The sequence below is a fragment of the Schistocerca gregaria genome, chromosome 5 (genome assembly GCF_023897955.1).
Source record: "Schistocerca gregaria isolate iqSchGreg1 chromosome 5, iqSchGreg1.2, whole genome shotgun sequence".
Lineage (NCBI taxonomy): Eukaryota > Metazoa > Arthropoda > Insecta > Orthoptera > Acrididae > Schistocerca > Schistocerca gregaria.
The window spans coordinates 489,702,603-489,724,607 of NC_064924.1; the positions used below are offsets into that span (position 1 = coordinate 489,702,603).

Genomic DNA, 22,005 nt, shown 5'->3' on the forward strand with positions numbered 1-22,005 from the left:
ATTCGTGATCTCCTCGGGAGGTATAAGCAGGGGGAAGCAATATAATCGACACCTCATCCAGAAACGCACCCTCCCGAAACATGGCGAGCAAGCTACACTGCGATGCAGAGCACCTCTCTTGCAGAGTCTGCCACTTTAGTTTGTTAAACATCTCCGTAACGCTATCACGCTTACCAAATAACCCTGTGATGAAACGCGCCGCTCTTCTTTGGATTTTCTATATCTCCTCCGTCAACTTGATCTGGTACGGATCCCACACTGATGAGCAATACTCAAGTACAGGTCGAACAAGTGTTTTGTAATCCACCTCCTTTGTTGATGGACTACATTTTCTAAGGACTCTCCCAATGAATCTCATCCTGGTACCCGCCTTACCAATAATTAATTTTATATAATCATTCCACTTTAAATCATTCTGTATGCATACTCCCAGATATTTTACAGAAGTAACTGCCTCCAGTGTTTGTTCCGCTATCATATAATCATACAATAAAGGATCCTTCTTTCTATGTATTTGCAATACATTACATTTGTCTATGTTAGGGGTCAGTTGCCACTCCCTGCACCAATGCCTATCCGCTGCAGATCTTCCTGCATTTCACTACAATTTTCTAATGCTGCAACTTCTCTGTATACTACAGCATCATCCGCAAAAAGCCGCATGGAACTTCCGACACTATCTGCTATGTCATTTATATGTATTTTGAAAAGCAGTGGCCCCATAACACTCCCCTGTGGCACACAAGAGGTTACTTTAATGTCTGTAGACGTCTCTCCATTGAGAATAACATGCTGTGTTCTGTCCACTAAGAACTCTTCAATCCATCCACACAGCTGGTCTGATATTCTGTAGGCTCTTACTTTGTTTATCAGGTGACAGTGCGGAACTGTATCGAACGCCTTCCGGAAGTCAAGGAAAATAGCATCTACCTGGGAGCCTGTATCTACTATTTTCTGGGTCTCATGAACAAATAAAGCGAGTTGGGCCTCACACGATCGCTGTTTTTGGAATCCATGTTCATTCCTACAGAGCAGATTCTGGGTTTCCAAAAACGACATGATACTCAAGCAAAAAACATGTTCTAAAATTCTACAACAAATTGACGTCAGAGATATAGGTCTATAGTTTTGCGCATCTGCTCGATGACCCTTCTTGAAGACTGGGACTACCTGTGCCCTTTTCCAATCATTTGGAACCTTCCGTTCCTCTAGAGACTTGCGGTACACGGCTGTTAGAAAGGGGCAAGTTCTTTCGCGTACTCTGTGCAGAGTCGAATTGGTATCCCGTCAGGTCCAGTTGACTTTCCTCTGTTGAGTGATTCCAGTTGCTTTTCTATTCCTTGGACATTTATTTCGATGTCAGCCATTTTTTCGTTTGTGCAGTGTGGTCTTCCTCTGTGAAACAGCTGTGGAGAAAGGTGTTCAGTATTTCAGCTTTACGCGTGTCATCCTCTGTTTCAATGCCATCATCATCCCGGAGTGTCTGGATATGCTGTTTTGAGCCACTTACTGATTTAATGTAAAAGCAGAACTTCCTAGGATTTTCTGTCAAATAGGTATATAGAATTTTACTTTCAAATTCACTGAACACTTCACGCATAGCCCTCCTTATGCTAACTTTGACATTGTTTAGCTTCTATTTGTGTGAGAGGTTTTGGCTGAGTTTAAACTTGAAGTGAAGCTCTCTTTGCTTTCGCAGTAGTTTCCTAACTTTTTTGTTGAACCACAGCGGGTTTTTCGGTCACAGTTTTCATTCCTATTAACTTCCATATTCAGGGATGCTGCAACGGTCTTATGGTCACTGATTCCCTGTTCTGCACTTATAGAGTCAAAAAGTTCAGGTCTGTTTGTTATCAGTAGGTCCAAGATGTTATCTCCATGAGTCAGTTCTCTGTTTAATTGCTTGAGGTAATTTTCCGATAGTGCACTTAGTATAATGTCACTCGATGCTCTATCCCTACCACCTGTCCTAAACATCTGAGTGTCCCAGTCTATATCTGGTAAATTGAAATCTCCACCTAAGACTATAACATGCTGAGAAAATTTATGTGAAATGTATTCCAAATTTTCTCTCAGTTGTTCTGCCACTAATGCTGCTGAGTCAGGAGGTCGGTAAAAGGAGCCAATTATTAACCTAGCTCGGTTGTTGAGTGTAACCTCCACCCATAATAATTCACAGGAACTATCCACTTCTACTTCACTACAGGATAAACTACTACTAACAGCAACAAACATGCCACCACCAGTTGCATGCAACCTATCCTTTCTAAACACTGTCTGTGGCTTTGTAAAAATTTCAGCAGAATTTATCTCTGGCTTCAGCCAGCTTTCCGTACCTATAACGATTTCAGCTTCGGTGCTTTCTATCAGCGCTTGAAGTTCCGGTACTTTAACAATGCAGCTTCAACAATTTACAATTACAGTACCGATTACTGCTTGGTCCCCACATGTCCTGACTTTGCCCCACACCCTTTGAGGCTGTTGCCCTTTCTGTACTTGCCTGAGGCCATCTAACATAAAAAACCGCCCAGTCCACGCCACACATCTCCTGCTACCTGTGTAGACACTTGCTGCATGTAGTGGACTCCTGACCTATCCAGCGGAAGGCACTGAATGAGTGGTGCAGGAAACAGCAACGTTCTGTGTTACTTACTTTCCAGATAGCTTCATATATTAATTCCTGTGTGTGCACACCGACCCAACAAAACAAAATGTATTTGTGATACATTCACATGGACAGCACAATTATTCCTCCTATACTTATTCAACTTCCATTTCTCTCATTAATTCCATGTTTCTTCAGGTTTTGAGCCATCTTCCATTATTTTTCCTGTTTTCATTTACTCTAACATTCTCTCCAGCTTTGATTTCCTCATCACCATTGATATAAAGCACGTTTTCAGCTATCCAGACATGTTAATGAGCTCATTTTTACATACAATATTTCAGCTATAGAGACGCAGAGTTGCAGATAGGCACAACTAAAAGAAACTCACTATTAAAGCTTTCAGCGATTAAGGCCTTTGTAAACAATAGAAAGACACACACACAAACGCAACTCATACACACGACTGCAGTCTCGGGCACCTGACCACACTGCGAGCAGCAGCAGCACCAGTGCATGATGGGAGTGGCGACTTGGTGGGGGTAAGGAGGAGACTGGAAGAGGGACAGGGACAGATAGTATGTAGTATGCAGGAGATGGCAGACAGTGAAGTGCTGCAGCTTAGATGGAGGGCGGAGGGGGGGGGGGGGGGGGGGGTAGCGGAAAAGGAGAAAAATAAAAAGACCGTGTGGTGCTGGAATGACGGCTGTATGGTGCTGGAATGGGAACATGGAACAGGCTGGATGGAAGAGGACAGTAACTTAATGAAGGTTGAGGCCAAGAGGGTTACAGGAACAAAGGATGTATCACAGGGAAAGTTCCCACCTGTGAAATTCAGAAAAGCTGGAGTTGATGGGAAGGAGCCATATGGCACAGGCTGTGAAGGTGCAACGGTACTGCTGCTCGCACTGTGGTTTCAGTTGCCTGAGACTGCACTCTGTCTGGCTGTGTGTGTGTGTGTGTGTGTGTGTGTGTGTGTGTGTGTGTGTGTGTTTATTTGTATTGTTGATGAAGGCCTTTATGGCCGAAAGCTGTAATTGTGACAGTCTTTTTGTTGTGCTTATCTGCGACTCAGCATCTCAACTATATGGTGAGTAGCAACTTTCCTTCTCGTAATATTCTTACATTCCATCCTGGATTTTCCATTCTTTGATTTCAACAATTGACCTAGTCGTCTTCTTGAAAAAGGTTGCCTTTTGTGTGTGCTTGCTCACTGCACCCTAGAAAGACAGAGCAGACACAAAGATGTCATCCCTAGAGCCAGGAGCAGACGACTTGATCAGTGAGTGAAACATAAATGGAATCAACAACTTTTTGGAAGTAAAAATATGCTGTCTATTCTCTCTTGCAATTTTTCTTTGGCCATTTTCCAAACTCGTTTAATTTATTTACATTTATGCATCTAATTTTCTATCATTCACATTTTTCTCCTTAAATTATCGAGAAGTTATGTTCATCTACTGACATTGCTCAAGGTGTGGCTGTCTTCCTTTCCAAAATATGTTCTTTATTTGGAACATGACAACTGCTCTAAAATCTTTGACTTTTTTTGGAACAGTGCTGCACCCACAGACTACACAAACTACTGAAGTATAAATTGACACATGATTCTGAATGGCAGCCACAATATTAACCAAGTGTGTAGCTTTACTTCATTGCTACAAACTTGGCCCCAAAGCACAAATTTATGCCTGAATTTTCATTAACCATAATTCTTAACTATGAAGCATTTGAGAACTCTATGCTGTTCTATGTGTAAAGATTATCATTCATCAGTAATGTCTGTAACTTTCAGTACTTTGTCTTGCTTTTAATTCTTTGACTGAATTAATTCTCTTCATATTAATGTTCTAAACATAAATAATTTTTTTTTCATTGAAGATAACATTGTTTCAAATGGGTGCCTCACTATTTCGATGCTACACAAAAGGTATAGAACTTGCAGAAGATCAGGGCTGAAAAATAGCATGATGATATCTGTTATGAGCAATGACATTAACTGCACCATTAGGGATCTTATACAAAACAAGACAAGCAAAAGAACCACATTATGCAAGAACAAAATGATTTAAAATTATAACAATACTTTTTTTGGCACTTACGGTGTTATGTTTTGGACCTTCTTGCCCTTTTCTGATTCCTGCTTATTGCTGACATCTGTTGAATTTTCTGGAGACTTATTTTCTTGTGGCTTTTCCTGCTGTTGAGGCTTTTGGGATTCTGAATGTGTAGAATTATTGTCACCATCATTTTCTTTTGTATTAGAGCAATCTTCATTCTGGAAAATGAAATATTCATATGCAGGATAAAGTCATCTTTTACAGTATGCACACAACATGGAATAAAAACACACAATGGAATAAAAATTCATATGAATGAAAATAGTTGATACAAGTTTATTCTGCAAGCACAGTTTAACTTATAAGTACATATGCTCTCACGGTCAGTGTTATTGTGAATAAAATAATTTTGGGTATTGGACTGTGACTTTATAAAATAAAATTGCTGACGTTTTGACTGACTTTTTTTGGTCTTCTTCTGGGCAGTTAACAGCTGGATACTAATGAATGTCTTCCACTGTATAGTTTCTATTTCAGTCATCTGGTGGCTACTAACGTCACATATCTAGGATGTCATTGGACAAATATGAAGAGAGATTGCTATGGAGGAGAATGGCTGTACAGTGGCTCTTGACAGACAATGGTAGACTCTTTCTGCTGCTCACCTACCTCATGTGAGAGGAGTTACTGATATGAAGGAAAGGTTCTGCATCACAGAGAAATCAAACTCATATTCCAAAGTGGCTGCAAGATCCAAGACATGTCGAGGCTCACTAAGGATCCCATGGATACTCTCCACACTTCAGTGTGAAAGTAGGAAAGTCTGTGTTGGTGAAGCTGAGAGACCCATTAGCACTCACATGTTGGAGCATGAACACTACATATGACTGGGACAGAATAACAGGTCACTGTAGCTGAACACCACTATGAATGTGGCTGTTCTATTAATTTTCTGGAACCCCATGTGCTTGCTCAACAGCTGTGCATAAAGCAGCAATAAACAAGAATGCACTCCGTCTTCAGGCCACAAGTGGCCCATCGGGACCATCCGACCGCCGTGTCATCCTCAGTGGAGGATGCGGATAGGAGGGGCGTGTGGTCAGCACACCGCTCTCCCGGTCGTTATGATGCTTTTCTTTGACCGGAGCCGCTACTATTCGGTCGAGTAGCTCCTCAATTGGCATCACGAGGCTGAGTGCACCCCGAAAGATGGCAACAGTGCATGGTGGCCTGGATGGTCACCCACCCAAGTACCAGCCACGCCCGACAGCGCTTAACTTTGGTGATCTCACGGGAACCGGTGTACCCACTGCGGCAAGGCCATTGCCAATAAACAAGAGACACTATTGAAATAATCAAATGCCCTACCAGCATGACCAGGGAGAATGGATATAAGTTATCTACAGCCTGGCAACCAGAAATTCCAGCCTGGCTGCTCACTTGCATTTACCAGCCAGCAGCTTCACTTGACTTGTGTTTAACAGCATAAACAGCAATCACAAGAGAACCGCCACACAGTCTTAATGCTTTTCTGCAGGAAAACCATACCCCTGGGTACAACCTGCTGACTTGCTACTGCCTACCAGACCCCAGTGAAAATTGTCTACCTTTCATTTACTAGAGTAGCACAGGCAATGGCCTGCCAAAACACTATTTCCTATCAATCAACTACTAGTGTTGCCTTCCAATCAGCCACCAGATTTCCACATGCAATAACGTACTGTACAATCAAAAGTTCATGTTTTCTGTGAGGTGCACCAATATTTGAAGTTTGCCAGCAAACTAAATTTTACTATTCTTCTGCAGCTCACAATTTCATAAAGTCCATAAATGAACAACTCACATTTACCACTAGGCTGTAAAAATTTTCTTTTTGTATTTAATCTCTATACCTATATTAATAAAAACTTCATTATTTTTTACTGGAAATCTGAGAAGTATAGAAATCTTAAATCTGTGTTACCAAACTAGAATAAAGTGGTGCCTGCTTTAGCAGATAACAGATATCAACCAAAGACGTTGTCAAAGTTGCAACTCATCTTGCCAGGATACTAAAAGCAATGTAAACAGAGTTGTTGAGTAAATTAAAAATACACAAAACATCACTCATGTTCAACGTAATGATCATGTCTTTCATGTATTAAATAAAGAAGCATTGTTGATGGCTCTTGTTAAATGATTATGAGGATGAATGAAACCCTCAACTTCTTTATGTCATACAGAGCAATTTCAATCAAAATTAAAACACTTTTCGAAAACTAGTTTTAAGTGCTGTTGTATTCTAAAAATTGGATCAGGATAAGTACTACCTAAAGAATGGAACTGATGGGCCAAACTGCACATCAGCTTTGAAATTAGAGACCTCACTGATTGTGTGAACTAAAAATTGTTAGTATCACATGAGCAATTGATGTGGATGAGATGGCAGCTGCCAAAGCAGCATCAAATGCTCCCTTCCCTACAACCTAGGCATCTGTGGCAAATATATTTTCTACAGCAAAAATACCAACAATCAGATCCAGGCTTTCCTCTCCTGCAAATACCTCACAAACCATGTCCATAAACAAATGTTCCGGGCAGTCTCTTCCTCTCATCTTCCTACAAATACAACTCCAATTTGAAATAAATAATAAAAAATTAAAATTAAAAAACCATTGCAACATCCCTTTGTCAGCCTTCAAAATGCCTTGATATATTACTCTGGCACTGCTATGTATTTCTCAAGTCTCACCCTGAAATTAGATCATCTGTCCCTGATATACATCCCAAATCACCCATTATTACCTTCCATCACTCTCCTAATCTCTGTAACATCAGTGTCATACCATATGACAATGGCATTACCAGACCATTATCTTTACTCCAATGTTCCTATACTTGCAAATATCACTGCTGCAGAACTTGTCCCATGCATCCACCCACTAGTACTTACTCCATCTGCACCACAACAATGCCATAAGATCATTTCATTACTGGTAGATCTTACAAAATCATAAATAGAAGAATATGTGGGACCAAAGATGCTGTGTTATCATTTGTTTTCTATAGGAGAATGATCACCACTAAACTAGCTGCGTGCACGAATGGACACAGAGAACTGTCTGCCTTGTGACAACCAATGTGCAGCTCCTGAGCATACTTTACAGCTTGACTCAAAAAATATTAATCAGTGCCAAATCACATGGCCAATTTGAATCCTCCCAGTCAGTAACTTCAGTACTTGTTTCTCTATACCCCAGAGATGGGAATTAACTCTCCAACATCTCCTGCCATCCTGCCCACCCTCAAGGACTAACCTCCTGTAACACCTTCCTCCCTCTCTTCCATCAATAGCACATTCCATCACTTATTCTTTTCTGTCCACTAACTCCTCCTCTTTTCTGCTTTCCCCCAACTCTTTATTGAACTGTTCATTTCACGTTTCATTTCTTCTCCTCTTTAAAACATCTTTTTCAATCCTGTCCCTTCTATCATCTCTGAACTGAAGCTGACACAGTATTTATCTTTCACCTTCTACTCTCTCCAATGCCTTTTCCACCTTTAGCTCTTCTCATCATTGAAACAAGTGGACTTCGCTTCTGTCATTATTATGAAGGAAATTCACCAAAGAGCATGTTCACTTTACTAAAATATAACTTTTTATTTATCTGACTCTATTGAAGTTGGCCTCATTGCCTTCTTTTCAGAGTATAACTAAGTCCACAGGTCTTCGTTGTGTGAATAATATATATTGATTCCAGGATTATGATTGGTCGATGAATCACTAACTATAAAATGAAAAAAACTGTCTTATAACTTATGTATTTTCGTTTCTTCAAATATCAGGCTAATGTAATTTAACATCAACTGACTCCCTTGAGCTACTAATCCCAATCAAATTTGTTCCCTTTCTACCACATCACAAACATGACAACTCCATTCCACAATAACTTTCTCCCAAGTGCCAGCAAGAAGAAGAACAAAATTTAGCTTTACGGAAAGAGGTTTAGATGCTTTACATCATTGTCAAAAACACTGTTTCAGTTAGCTGATACGTCAATTAGTAAAACTTAGTAAAATTAATTTATAGCTTTTCACATTAAAGCTCCAAAATTATCATAATTACGTAAAATATAAATAAATGAAAACTCCAGTTAAGAATATCAACAATGTGTAGACAAAAATAAATTGCTGCCTATTGTAAATGTGGCACATTCAGTTGCAGACAGGCACAATTAAAAGAAACTTACAGCTTTTGGCCACAGACTTCATCAGAAGCCTGTGAATTGAGGCAGCTCGGGCCTGACCTGCTGGAGTTGGTGGTCATGTGGGAATGAGATGTAATTGATAGTGTGAACAACTGGTGCATATTTCTCTTTTTCTGACAAAGGTTGTGGCTGAAAGCAGTGTGTATGTTTTAATTGTGCCTGTCTGCAACTTAATGTGACACATTTACAGTAAGTAGCAATCTGTCTTTCCTTAGATTGTTGATAAAATATCAACAGTTATGCATGTAGTAATGAATTTTAATAATATAATTTTACACCAACTTTTCTACTTTTAAATGAAATTACTGACACCCACTCGTATCAGTGCCTTCAAAATGTGTATCAGGCTTGCTTATGTCACAAATGGGAGATTTGAAAGTGATCCAACATTTAAACTTATTTTGTATCCAAACGTTACATTTTCTTATCAAAGCTCTGTAAGTCACCTTTACAACACCTGGAAGCCTGTAGTGAATTGTCTAACAACATGTATATTGTTAGGAATTGCTTTTTATGAAAATATTTCATTCATTTTGTAGAGATACAGAAGATGGTGGTTTATTGAGAAGAGGGATGAGATAAAATAGATCTGGCAAAAGATTCTTGAGGAACAAAAAGATTATGTTTTTACTAAGGGTACGGGTAATCAATATGTTGTCAATTAATTTGAAATACAAAGGACGCTCAGTAAAAAAAATGCAATATTTTTTTCTGAAAGCCGGTTGATTTTATTCAAGATTCGAACACACAATGTTATTTTCTATTTTTCAATATAATCTCTGTTCAATGCGATGGCCTCATGCCACTTTCTTGGGAGGATCTTTATGCCTGCATTGTACCATTCTACTGGTCAACATCACAGCCAATGTCTTACTGCATCAATAAACTCCCCGTCATCCATGTACTGTTCCACAAAGAATTGTAATGATCAGCCTCATAAAATGCGAGCAATTCTGCACACACATGGTTCTTTGTTGCTCTTTATGGTCTTCTGTAACGCAGCAAAGAACCCACACAGTTTGGAGTACCCCAACTGGTGGACAAGTGTGTTGGCACTACTGACAGAGTCCAGTAGTGTAGTGAGGTGTTCGATTCTGATCCGCTGATCACCTCAAATGAGAGAGTTCACACTTTCCAACACTGTAGGAGTTACAGCTGTTTGTAGCCAGCCAGTATGTGGGAGATCAGACAAGTTTGTGCAACCTTGTTGCAATGGTGACAGATGCCTCGCCCAACAACTCACCATGGGTTTGTTTAACTGCCAGGTCTCTGTAGACATTCTGCAAGCACCTATGAATACCTGTGATGCTCTGGTTTCCCACAACAAGACTCTCAATGGAACCTCTCTGCTTGGAACATGCCTCCATTACTGATGCCATACATATATACAGTGCTGCCACCTATCAGAACTTAAAGAAACTATAGGGGCTGAAGTGGGAATATCCCACAAATAATTACACATTTTCTCAATCAAAACTAGCCAAGAAAAAAAAATGTGTGTGTTACCAGCAGCTTCAAGCACTGTCAGGTGGGATCAGGGTTTTAGAGGTAGTGACTGGTGTCTTAATGTGGCAAGTCTGCAGGTATACGTCTGATTAGGATGCGATTCTGAAATATTAAACATGAAAGCCTTATGGTACAAAGCATGGGAACTAAAATTTCTTTGCTTTGTCAAACACAACTAAATTTTAATTACATTTGACTTGTTCTATACCATTAAAATATACACAAAAACTATATCGATAAACAACCCGAAAGTTCCAGTTGAACAAAATACATACTTGCTTTTTAGATGGCTCTTCCTCAGTTGTCTCTTCAGCTTTCTTTTCAGCTCCCTCCTTGCCAGGCTCTTGGAATCGAACTTTTGTAGCAGTCTTCACATCAACATTGTGGTGATGATCGACAATGGCCTGAACCTGTTAAAATGTTTCAGAATATTAATTTGTTTGCACTGGCTAACAAACATGCAAGCTACTTGAATCTTCTTTTAACCAAATCCCATATTAAATACAGAAAAGCTATATTAGAAGTATTTATTTGATAAAGCTTTTCAGTAATCATAGTTTACAGAAGTGTCACTCATTTTCTGTGAAGATCTCTTTCTCAAAAGAATGTACATTTAATATTGACACATATTAAGAAACTTACAACAAAGAGTTGCAAGTTCATATCAGCAATAGCATCGAGTGTGAAGACAGCAATAGCAGCTTTAAAATTAATTACATAATTTAAGAATCTAAAAATTGCACCTATTTGCAAAAAAAATAATATCTTTATGGGTAGATTCAGCATGCTTGGATTTCTGTACACAGCACTAATTTGTAAAGGGTAAAACAGGCTTATGGATTTAGAGTGCAACTAATCACTGTAACTGCAATCAACAAGGAAACTGAATAACAAATAAGTGTCAGTGTTCTGTAAAATGGAAACCCTTTCTGCTACAGAAGCAGTGAGCAGAAAGCAGCAGACAGGCTAAAGAAAATCAATGGCTTTAAGTGGGTTAAGAATGTGGCTACTTTACTGTAGAGAGTTTCAAGCAACGGCAACAAATTTTTGTTAATTCCTTTGCTGTTTCATTTAAGAAATACACAGTATGTGATTCAAAAACCAAGCATATACAACAACGTCTGAAATGTGAACTTCATTATCTATCCAGCCTTAGATTCGAATCTGATGTAATGTATTTGTAGTGCTAGATATTCAGTCTGTTAAACTTTATGGAGAAATACTGCAAGAATGAAATATCAGAAATCAGAATTAGTGTTACTGCTGTGAAGTATGCTAGTCTTGTTTTGGACCATCAAAAGACATATAGGACAATTTTATGCACAGATTGTCTTTCACTGATTTGGGGAAATAGTCAGACACGTTGATTAAATTTTTATGAGATTTTCATTGAGTATTTCTTGGATGGCATCAAGTGGTAACTGATAGTTGTGTGGTTGATGGCTTCATCATCCTTATATCCTGTGTTACCAGGCCCCACTTTACTAGCTCTCAGTTTGCCAAAACACAAGGCAATGTTTTCATTCTAAATCTGCCACATCCCTTTTAACAACATATTTGTTTGACATAAAGCTGCAATGGCCTGCAAGCCTTCATCATTGCTGAGGTGTGTGCCTCCATCTGCACTGAGCTGTTTACCAGTATGCCCAACACTTCATTATGCTGAATCAGACATTGTTTGTCTACGTGATTATAGTGGGAGTGTGCTTGAAAGTTCAGCCAAGTTGCTGATTTCATTTTAGGTTCAATATTTTGATGGCCAACCCAATCACCTTCTCCAGGGGCTGTGTGCTGTGTAACAACACAGCGTACTTACTGCCTGGACAACAACATGGCTCGCAACTCATGGTTTGTTGGATTAGTTACCACAGTATTGTATATAAAATGGAATCAACAACTTGGCTGGGCACTTGAAAGGACATTAATAATCTACCACACTGGGAAGATCTGTGAGATCAAAACTGAAGTGTTGTTGAATACAAATGTGTGTCCTTTTTCTAATAAAAGCCTCAAGACTTTCAACCTTTTGGCTGGAGCACTGCAAACTAATTTAATATAGTTCAGAGCTGACTAATCCTCACTGAGAATATGTCACAAAATGACAAAAGTGAGAAATTTTTATGCTCCTTCTTGGAGGTGATTTGCCTTTGGGAGCAGATTGAAATGACTTGCAATATATTACTTAGCTTTTTTTAAGACTGAATTCTAATGGGAAGCTTTCACATGTGTATCATTTTTGCTCCATGCACTAGCCTCCTGAAGGCTAGCAACACATTTTAACTGAAAACTTCACTGCATTTTTGGCAAAAGGGTGTGTAGGTAACTTGATACTGACGTTAATGTGGAAATGAATGCTAAAGAAGTGATCTAAGAACACTACCATATTTAACAGCCATGGAGCCAACAAATGAATGTGTCATCAATATAGCAACTATGCTTTGTAAGAAACAAGTCAGAGGCAATGATTTGTATGGACCAAGTCAGAGGCAATGTCCTCATAGTTCCCCAAATACAGTCCAGTCATGTTATGAATGAATGAACACACACACACACACACACACACACACACACACACACACACACAAACTACCTTGTGCTGACAGCCACTGGAGCCACAGCTACGCAAGAACAAGAACATCAACTATAAGGCAAATTACCACTTGAAACAGACAACCACAGCACCTTTCAACTCCTCTCTCTGGCTGCAGTATGCTGTTGTTCACAGTGGCACTGGTGTTGCCCATAGGACTTCATGTAAAGCCATTGCAGATGGAAACATAACCTCCTGTTTCAGTTGGGAGCTCAGGAGTGTTTTATTAGGACACTTTTTTTTAACGAATCCTGTGTCTTCAAAAGTATGCATATGTTAAAATATTTTTTATCACAGTTTACATCATATTATAACCAAAATATAATAAATTGAAAAATGTCCACTTATTCATTCTTACTGCAGAAGATGGGAAAACTCCTGATTCTGATACAAGCTAATATAAAATGTCTTATTTCTTGTGTCATTGCTGAATATGGAATACAAAGGATGGTGTGTTGTGAAGTACATACCGACTGGTATGGTTTTCTTTTCTGGCAAGTAAGCTGTGCAAGAAATCATTAAATGGCTGTGAGGAGAAGGTAAATAACATTGTGAAAATCCGTGCATTCAGAAACAGGAACTGTGAGAAAGATAAGCAATCTCATTATATACCATTGATGTGCTACAGTCATGATTAACAATGAATTGCGCAGAAAAATGGGCTGACCCTCAAACAGAAAAGCTTAGAGATCTGTTGCCATCTGTTGCTGGGTACAGGAACTATCAAAATTGACATTGGCCTCACCCGAAAATATCACATTAGGATATTCTGGGATGAATGTCAATTTTGGTGGTTCCCATACCCAGCAATAGATGGCAACACTTATCTCTAAGTTTTTTTATATTTGAGGGTTAGCCCAATTTTTCACAAATGTCTTCAATTCAAATCAAGTGCTTCACTGCAATTTTGTGAAGTTTCCTGACATGTTGGGCAAAGCTGACGTGTCAATAAATTTAAAGTTTACACATTCCTCTTCACCACATACCTAATATGCAAATTTCAGTTAAAGAATTACAGATAATAGGCAGAAACAAGAGACAGGATATTCATGTTAATCTATAAAGTGGATCTAAGTATCAGTTGCGGAAGGCATTGGTCATTGCACTAAGAAGACACTTCAGACCATCAATGCTGTTGGTACAGTTGCTTCTCATATTGAAAAAAGTAATCAAATCATTCATCGACTTGTTTTATTTCTGTTTTTAAAAATACAGTTTCCACAGATTGCTTTCAAAATACAGCACTTGATTTATCTAAATAAGGAAAAAGAGGTAGTGGGATGAGGGGGAGAAAAATTGCTGCTGATGTGGGGAATGAGTAGTTTTTACCACTTTCAAATCCATCATGCAATGAGCCAGCTTTTACTGCCACACCCACACACTAAGTTCAGAATGTAGGCTCAGGTGATGGTAACTGAAAAAACACAGGATTACATAATAAGACATTTACTGAAAAGGGCTAGAACACTAAAAAAATATGCAGAGGTACTGTCTGGAATGTTCACATGATACAGTTGCATGACTGCCATAAATAGCTCGAATACTGATCCTAGACAGTACACACTCCACAGTGATCAAGAGCATAGTATGGGCACACAGCTGCAGAGGGGCAAAGGATGCATGTCTGCCGTATGCCCAAGCTACCTCTCACCTCATGTGGCACCACTTAATTTGCAAACTCAAATGCACAGAGCAAGTGACTGGTATCAGTTCAAATTCACAAGAGTGTCGGAGGGGAGCACATGTGCTCATCCTGTTTGGTCCGCGGCAAACAGAATATGTTACTGGTGTTGATGTCCACAAGGCCCAGAGGTCTAGCTCGCATTGGCATTTGCTTTTATCTCTTCTGCACCTGTGAGTGCTACACTGTTGCCAAAGATTGACCGGACAGTAAAATCTGTGCTCACAGGCGAAAAGTAGCATGCCACTGTCCACGCAATTCTGTGGTACGGCTATCACACAAAGCAAAGCACTGTAGCCATGAGAAGTGAAAGTGATCTGTCCATGGTCAATGAATGTTTAGGCCTTGCACAATTCATTCTGATGTCAACGTGAGCTCAACAGCTGCAGGCTAGTCAGTGATGATTGGGCAGTGGTGCATGACACAGTGTGCAGCTGGAAAGATGCATGGTGGGTATGTCCTTGCACTGTCTGCTGGTGACAGTAGTGACAAGCAGTGCTGTCTGGGAGCTGTCCATGGTGATGTGTGGCTGGAAATGTTCAGTGCAGAGATGTCACTTCAGAGGACACCGGTACACAAACAATGTCTGTTTAAATACGAATAAAAGACATGAAACAAAACGTTCGCACATGCAGAAGTGTGGTTCATAATGCACAGAGTTCTTGACACACTCAATGTGGAAACATTATGTGGCACTTGCTGCGGACTTGACGCACAGAGCAGTGGTGGGCACAGAGACTATGGAGAGCCTAGGCTTGCACAGATGAGGTGTCATCAGGACTCTGACATGGGTCCCGGAGGGGGAATGGACAGGCCCGGTGGTGTGGAAGACGGTGTCCGGAGCTTGGTGGGAAGGCGAGCTGGTGAGGTGGGCCACCACAGACAGTGTCATAACGGCAGGAGGCAGGTGAGGTGTGTGCTCGCTGCATCATGCGGCACGAAATAATTATGACGCAGCATGGGTGTTTGAAACAGACGCAGAGGCCAGCTTGCACGATGTACTCTGCTAGGTCTGTGGTGGAGGTGGTCAGGCCACCAGTGAGGGGAATGTTCTGGGGGCCTCCCTGGGTGGACTGAGGGCAGGTTGAGGCACACATGGCTGCATGGTGACAGCTGGCGGAGTCTGCGCATCGCCAGTGGCTCTGCCTGACTGGTTGTGTGGAGAGTGTCACCCACAGACAGGTCCTCCACTGAGTCAAAGAAGTGAACAGTGGCCAGAGAGATCAAGATATAAGCTAGCTTGGCTCAGTTGATCATGACTTTAGCCTACTTGCCATTACATTCGATCTGCAGAGTCTTTTCATCATAGGTAATCCCACAGCTCAGTTCTGATTAGAGTGGCCTAAATGGTTGTTGTACCACATCTGTGCGTAACATAACATGCGTACAGTGCTAAAAATCAGCATGAAGCAATACTCTGCCACTGCTGTGCCATATCAGTGCATATGGTTAGAGGCCGACCACGTGACTGCACAAACTTTCAGCCAGTGGTGGTGTCGAGGGTATGGCAAATGATTGACTGTAGATGAGGTCTGCAGCTGAAATTCCAATCTTGCCCTCTGGTGTTACTCACAGGCTGAGTACAAGTGGAAGGGATTCTATCCAGGCAATGTTGTGACAAGTCAGTGACACTTTCAGTGTCCAATGGAGCCAACAGACCATGCTGTTAAATGCAGGGTGGTAGCTGGTAGCTCAAAGTAGCCGCACACCACAAAGTCGGGCAGTGTGCATTAACAGCAAGCTGTCAAAATGGAGACTGTTTTCTGCTGTTAAATGAACGGGGCAGCCGAAGCATGCCACCTAGGTGTCAACGAAGGCAGTGGCAATAGTCTCAGCAGTGATCTCCGCTATTCGCATTGCCCCTGACCAGCCCTCTGACCAGCATGTGGAAAAGTCCACCAATGTAAAGTAGATACTGCTTGCTTTGGAACAGAGGAAAGGGGTCCACAATGTCAACATGGAAGTGTGCAAAGCAGAGTGTTGTTACAGGGAAAGTGCCGATCGGTGCATGGGTATGTCTCCCGACTTTGGCACACAGCATGGAGTCCTAGCCAAATGAAAAGTGTGGCCACAAGTTTGACAGTAGTGTTTACATCAGGGTGTGACAGCAGCAAATGAGCTTCACCAAAATTTCTCTGGGAAAAACGAACAATGTGTGCTTGTTGCAACATTGCACCAAATCTTGTGGGAGGAACTGGGAATTGGCATTAGTTCCAGTTGCAGGCCTCTGGAAGTGTTGTGGCAGAAGCTGTGCATTTGTTCATCACTCTCCTGTTCTTAGGTGATGTCCTCAGAGTTCACAGGGGAAGACTAACAGCACAATCACGGGACATGCAGTCAAGGATTTTGTTGTCCATCCCAGAAATGTGATGGATGTCTGTGGTGAACTGTGACACATAATCTAGCTGTTGTAGTTGGCGTGGGAACAGTTGATGTCATTGCTCTGAAATTCATGGGTCAGTAAAAATAATGAAGGTGCTGTCTTCTACTGATGAATGGAAATATTTCACAGCCAGGTACACCAAAAGCAACTCACAGACATACACACTCGACAAGCACCACAATATCGATAACTTGTGCAGAGAGAAACTGAGTGGCTACCACCTGCCACCAACATGTTGTTGAGCTGTTGTGCCCTTAGCAGGTAAAAGCTAATCATGGTGAGATAGCAGCAGACACCTCCATGGGTCTGTAGGCATGTCATGTTGAAGATTGCCTGTACCTTGTCCAGTTGAAGATTGGAACAAGTGAGGGGTGATTTGATGCCCTAGAAATTTGATCTCCAATACTCTGAATACGGAATTCAACATGTCTGTAATGATGCCAACCTCATTGAGGCACCAAAAGACTGTCATTAGAGCTCTGCAGTTGAAATCGGATGACTTTGAGAACACGAGTATGTTGTCAAGCAGTGGAAAATAGCCTGGCAAGCATTTCAAAATAATTCCATCCAGGAAACGCTGCCAAGCCTGGGCAGCACACCAAAGGCCGAACATCATATGCATGCTCGCAAGGAGCCAAAAATGGGGTGAAAATTGCCATTTTTTTAATGTCTTCCGGCACAATGGGGATCTGCATGTGCTCCTTTAAGCAGTTGATTTTCCTGAATATAGTCGATCCCGCCAAGGTGCAGCTAAAATCCACCAGATGTGGAACTGGGTATCCCTCTGGCACCATCCCTGAATTTAGTGCATGGAGATCCCCACTTTGGGGCCACGAATTATCCTTTCTCAGTACTAAATGTAATGTGGAAGACAATGGAGCACTTGCTGGTCACACAGTGCCTTGTCACACCATGCCTTTAAATTTCGCCTTTGTTACTGTGAGCCTATCAAATTTAAGAAGACTTGGGTGGCACAAGGTGGGAAGGCTAAGCTTGGTGGACCATCATATGTTTAGCTTCCTCATTGCCCAAATGGCTCAGTAAGCTCCGAGAATTTCTCAAGGATGTTGGTGTACAGTCTGGACTATGCCATGGGTTTTATGCTGAAGAACACTGCCTGCTGTTGCAGTCTCAATATCCTCAAACTTGTTGTGGAATCAATCTGTTGGGCATTTGCAATGTCACAAAGCAGCCCGTGTGGCTGGGGAAATTCACGTCCAGGACCGGCTCATTGACAATGACCACAATGAATCTCCACACGAATGGGCAGTTCAGTCTGAGGTCCACATTTCAGTGGTGAGTACCGTATATTTTTATGGCGGGATTGTTTGCCGCCGTTGACACAGAGTTTCGGCCTTCCTACTGTCTCTTACCACCGTCTGAGTGAAAATGGATAAATGCAAACCGGTGTCAACCAGGTACCTTGTGCCCTCACCCAGTTCCATTATGAACAGACATTTTGATACTGCAGCTAGTTGCATCTAGGCCTGGTTGCAGCTGCCATTTGGGTGTGAGCATAGTGAACAACACTTCATTGCTTGGTTTCAAAATGGGCATAGTACGAACAGAAATTGCTCAGAGGTGGTTCTGCTGACAGTGGAGTACCATTAAATTGGCTGTTGCTGGGTTGCCAATTGTATGAACTGGGTCACCTGTAGACTGTTCTGCTGTTGGTGTGAAACCTGCTGCCCTCTGGCTCTAAGTGTGCCAACCGATCTACCTGTATGGTAAGTAATGCCACCTGTGTGGCATAGTTCTGCACTAGGTGGTATAGATCGGAGTCCAAGACGTTGGTTGCAGGTTGTGTGTGCTGCTGTGGGCGTACTATGTTGTAGGCTGCTGGAGCTGCAGTGCTAGGCATTGTGGCCAGTGTGTTGCGTATCTAATCAGCCAATTCTGTGACGGTATCCAGCTGCATATCTGTCTGCACAGCTATTACCGCTTGCACCTGTGCGGAAAGAGGAAACAGTTTGGTTTTTGCTGCTTTCAGGCCCATTGTGTAGTGAGCTGGCTTTTACTGCCACACCCACACACTTAAGTTCGGGTGTAGGCTCAGGCAATGGTAATTCATCCAACACCTCATTACATAATAACACATTTATTGACAATTGTTGGTACACTAAAAAACTCGGAGAGGTACTGTCTGAAACGTTCACATGTTGCACTCACATGATTGCAGTAAATAGCTCGACCACAGTCCTGGAAAGTGCACACTCCTCAGTGATCAAGTGTGTACGGTCTTGCAGCTGCTGAGAGACAAAGGACACGTGTCCAGCCAAACACGCAACTTACTTCTCATTTTGTGGGGTGCCTTTTAATTTGCGAAGATGATGGGATGGAGCAAATGATTGGCACTTGTTCTAACTCATAAACGCGTCAGAGGGGAGCGCGTGTTGTACTAGACCCCCGTGGTCGCAGCCAATGGAATCTCCGATTGGTGTAAACGTCCACAAGGCACAGACGTCTAGCTCACACTGGCTTTTGTTTTTTTCTCTTTTGTGCCTGTGGGTGCTAAACTGTTGCCAAAGGTTGTTCTAACTGTAAAATGTGTGCTCACTGGCAAATACTGGCATGCCACCGTCCACACGATTCTGTGGTATGGCTGCCACACTGCATCGAAACATTATTGTTTCAACACATGCCAATAATCATGTCTCCAAGATACAGTCTTCAACGTTAATATCTCAAAACAAATTTTTAGTGCCCTAAATAATGAAGTATGAACTTCCCTTTTTGGAAGTTTCCCTTTAGCTTCGGATTGGTATGTCACTACTGCAGTATTTGCATATTTAAGTCATGGACTTTTCGAATGGCTTGTTGGAAAGAAAAAGTCTATTTTCTGTTTGTCATTGCTGGTTAGGATATGTGAGATCTCAGTGTTCCTACTTTTAATAACAATTATTCTAGATTTACACGTATATCTTTCTCCATGCGGCACAGGAGAATTTAGCAGCAACAAACATCCTAATGAATCTGGTATTTCTTGAACGCTATATGAAATATTGGTGTCCACAATTCATGTGGTCAATTTTACACTCATCTTTCATTTTTTAGCAAATGCAAGGGGGTTGCAGAAATTCTTTGATGATACACAACTGCTGTTGTTTTCACACAGTGAAAAGGTTTAAAACTGCTTCTGAAAATATGAAGCATCAATATGTTATGGTTAGAATGGAAGTATTTACAGGGTCATTGTTCTCTGAATAAATAACTAATTGCCTGGATAATTCTCCTGCATTGTTCTTTAAAGAGAGAGGTGGGAGTGGGGAGGGAGGGAGGAAGGAGGAAGGGAAGAGGATAGGGAGAGGCAGAGGGAGGGAGGGAGGGAGAGGGAGAGAGAGAGAGAGAGAGAGAGAGAGAGAGAGAGAGAGAGAGAGAGAGAGAGATGTTATGTATATTCATGACCATAACAAAGCTTCATTACTGATCAGAAAATTTCTATCTGCAAAAGGTTTTCAATGATTTATAATTCTTATTTATTTTGTTAACTGCATGTAGTCTATTCCTTCAGTTCAGCACATTTCAATAATTTTTTATGCTTGCAAATTCACCCAGGTTATTCTAGTGTCTACCTCACATAAATAAGTGGCACTCTTGTTGTTAACACCACTGTAAATTAATACTTTAATAATGTATTTATCCTCCACAAGTACTATCAAACACTAAGTCCACAGCATAATGTAAAACTGGAAGTGCCAGTTTAGACATAAATATTATTAAAGTTGTGACTAAAACACAACTGTCTGAAGAGACACTGATTCGGCCTCATTCTTTTATCATGCATTCTAAGGTTTAAAAATAAAGCAACTGGCAATGAAACGTGCTGGGGATGCTGCTACAACCTGAAAATATTGCAGCTCCAAGGAATGACTGACATTATTACATTCAGGGAAATGTTTCAATGACTACAAAGTGACACGGAAAACTGTTTGAGTAAGTATCCTGAATTAGGTACAAACATATATATTTTTTTTTAAATAAAAAAGACATCTCATCAATACAACCATTAACTGCCATTCCTGAGAGCTCAAGCAGGTTTTACAAGCAAAAGTAAAGCATTTAACACATGAAATGAACAAACCAGAGGCAGTTTCTCCTCCGATGGTACCTCGTTGAAATCTACAAGTGTTTGCACCTTTGAAGAGAGCAAAGAAAAGAGAAAAAGATACAGAAAAGTGATTGCGAAAGTATGTAGTACAGAATATTGACAATGGACATCTTAAGACAAATGCAAATTCCATAGAAGCAGCACACCAAATTAAAATGTATTTACACTTTTTTACAACATATCTTAGCTTTTTGTTTTTGTTATTTTTTCCTCATTAGATATTAACAGCTGTCAGTACTGTATAATTTAAATAACATGTACTCAAAAATTTGCCAGTTTGGGGGAAAAAAGATATCTGCACTGACTCTCTGCTTTAGCATTTTGTAGGAGTGACCTGCCCAAATCTCCCACAGTCTGATGTAAGCCAGTTCTGTGAAGATCATATTGATTGGAGACATATACACATTATTTCCTTGTATTAAGTAAATTCAGTTTATGAGTTACTGTTTATACATTAGATTTGAAGTTTCACATTTATAGCTAAGAAAACCTCATATATGGTACAGGGAAAAAAGGCAACCTAATGATCAATTTAAACCACTTACCAGTTATAAAGAAAAAGCATAATATTGTGCATGTTCTACATCATTAATTTGTTTTTCTTGACCACTTTTTGGCTTACTAGGCCACCATCACACTTTAACTGACTAACTGATGGCACATAAGTTAACACTGCACTACCAAGAAGTGACAAAAGGATCAGTTGATATAATTCAATTATCATACTTTCATCTTAACATTTTACAAAAATCTTGGATTGTATTCTGCAACAGCACATAGCTGTCAGTTCAGCACATTTTCATTACTTCTCAGCTTTATTACACA

At 40.8% G+C, this 22,005-nt stretch overlaps 1 protein-coding gene and 1 pseudogene across 4 annotated transcripts in view; both read right to left on the bottom strand.

The window, feature by feature from the left end:
* The window catches only part of LOC126272718 (solute carrier family 12 member 6), a 1,173,553-nt gene that overhangs the window by 33,830 nt on the left and 1,117,718 nt on the right, over positions 1-22,005 (bottom strand). For 3 of the 4 annotated variants that reach the window (XM_049975756.1, XM_049975759.1, XM_049975757.1), the window contains exons 17-19: positions 21,154-21,207; positions 10,694-10,828; positions 4,708-4,883 (exon numbers count right to left, since the gene is read on the bottom strand). In XM_049975756.1, the coding sequence (XP_049831713.1) occupies positions 4,708-4,883; positions 10,694-10,828; positions 21,154-21,207 (365 nt within the window). The remainder of the gene's footprint in view (positions 1-4,707; positions 4,884-10,693; positions 10,829-21,153; positions 21,208-22,005) is intronic. The other variant, XM_049975758.1, reaches the window with a different exon arrangement.
* On the bottom strand, positions 5,876-5,993 carry LOC126274549 (5S ribosomal RNA; annotated as a pseudogene).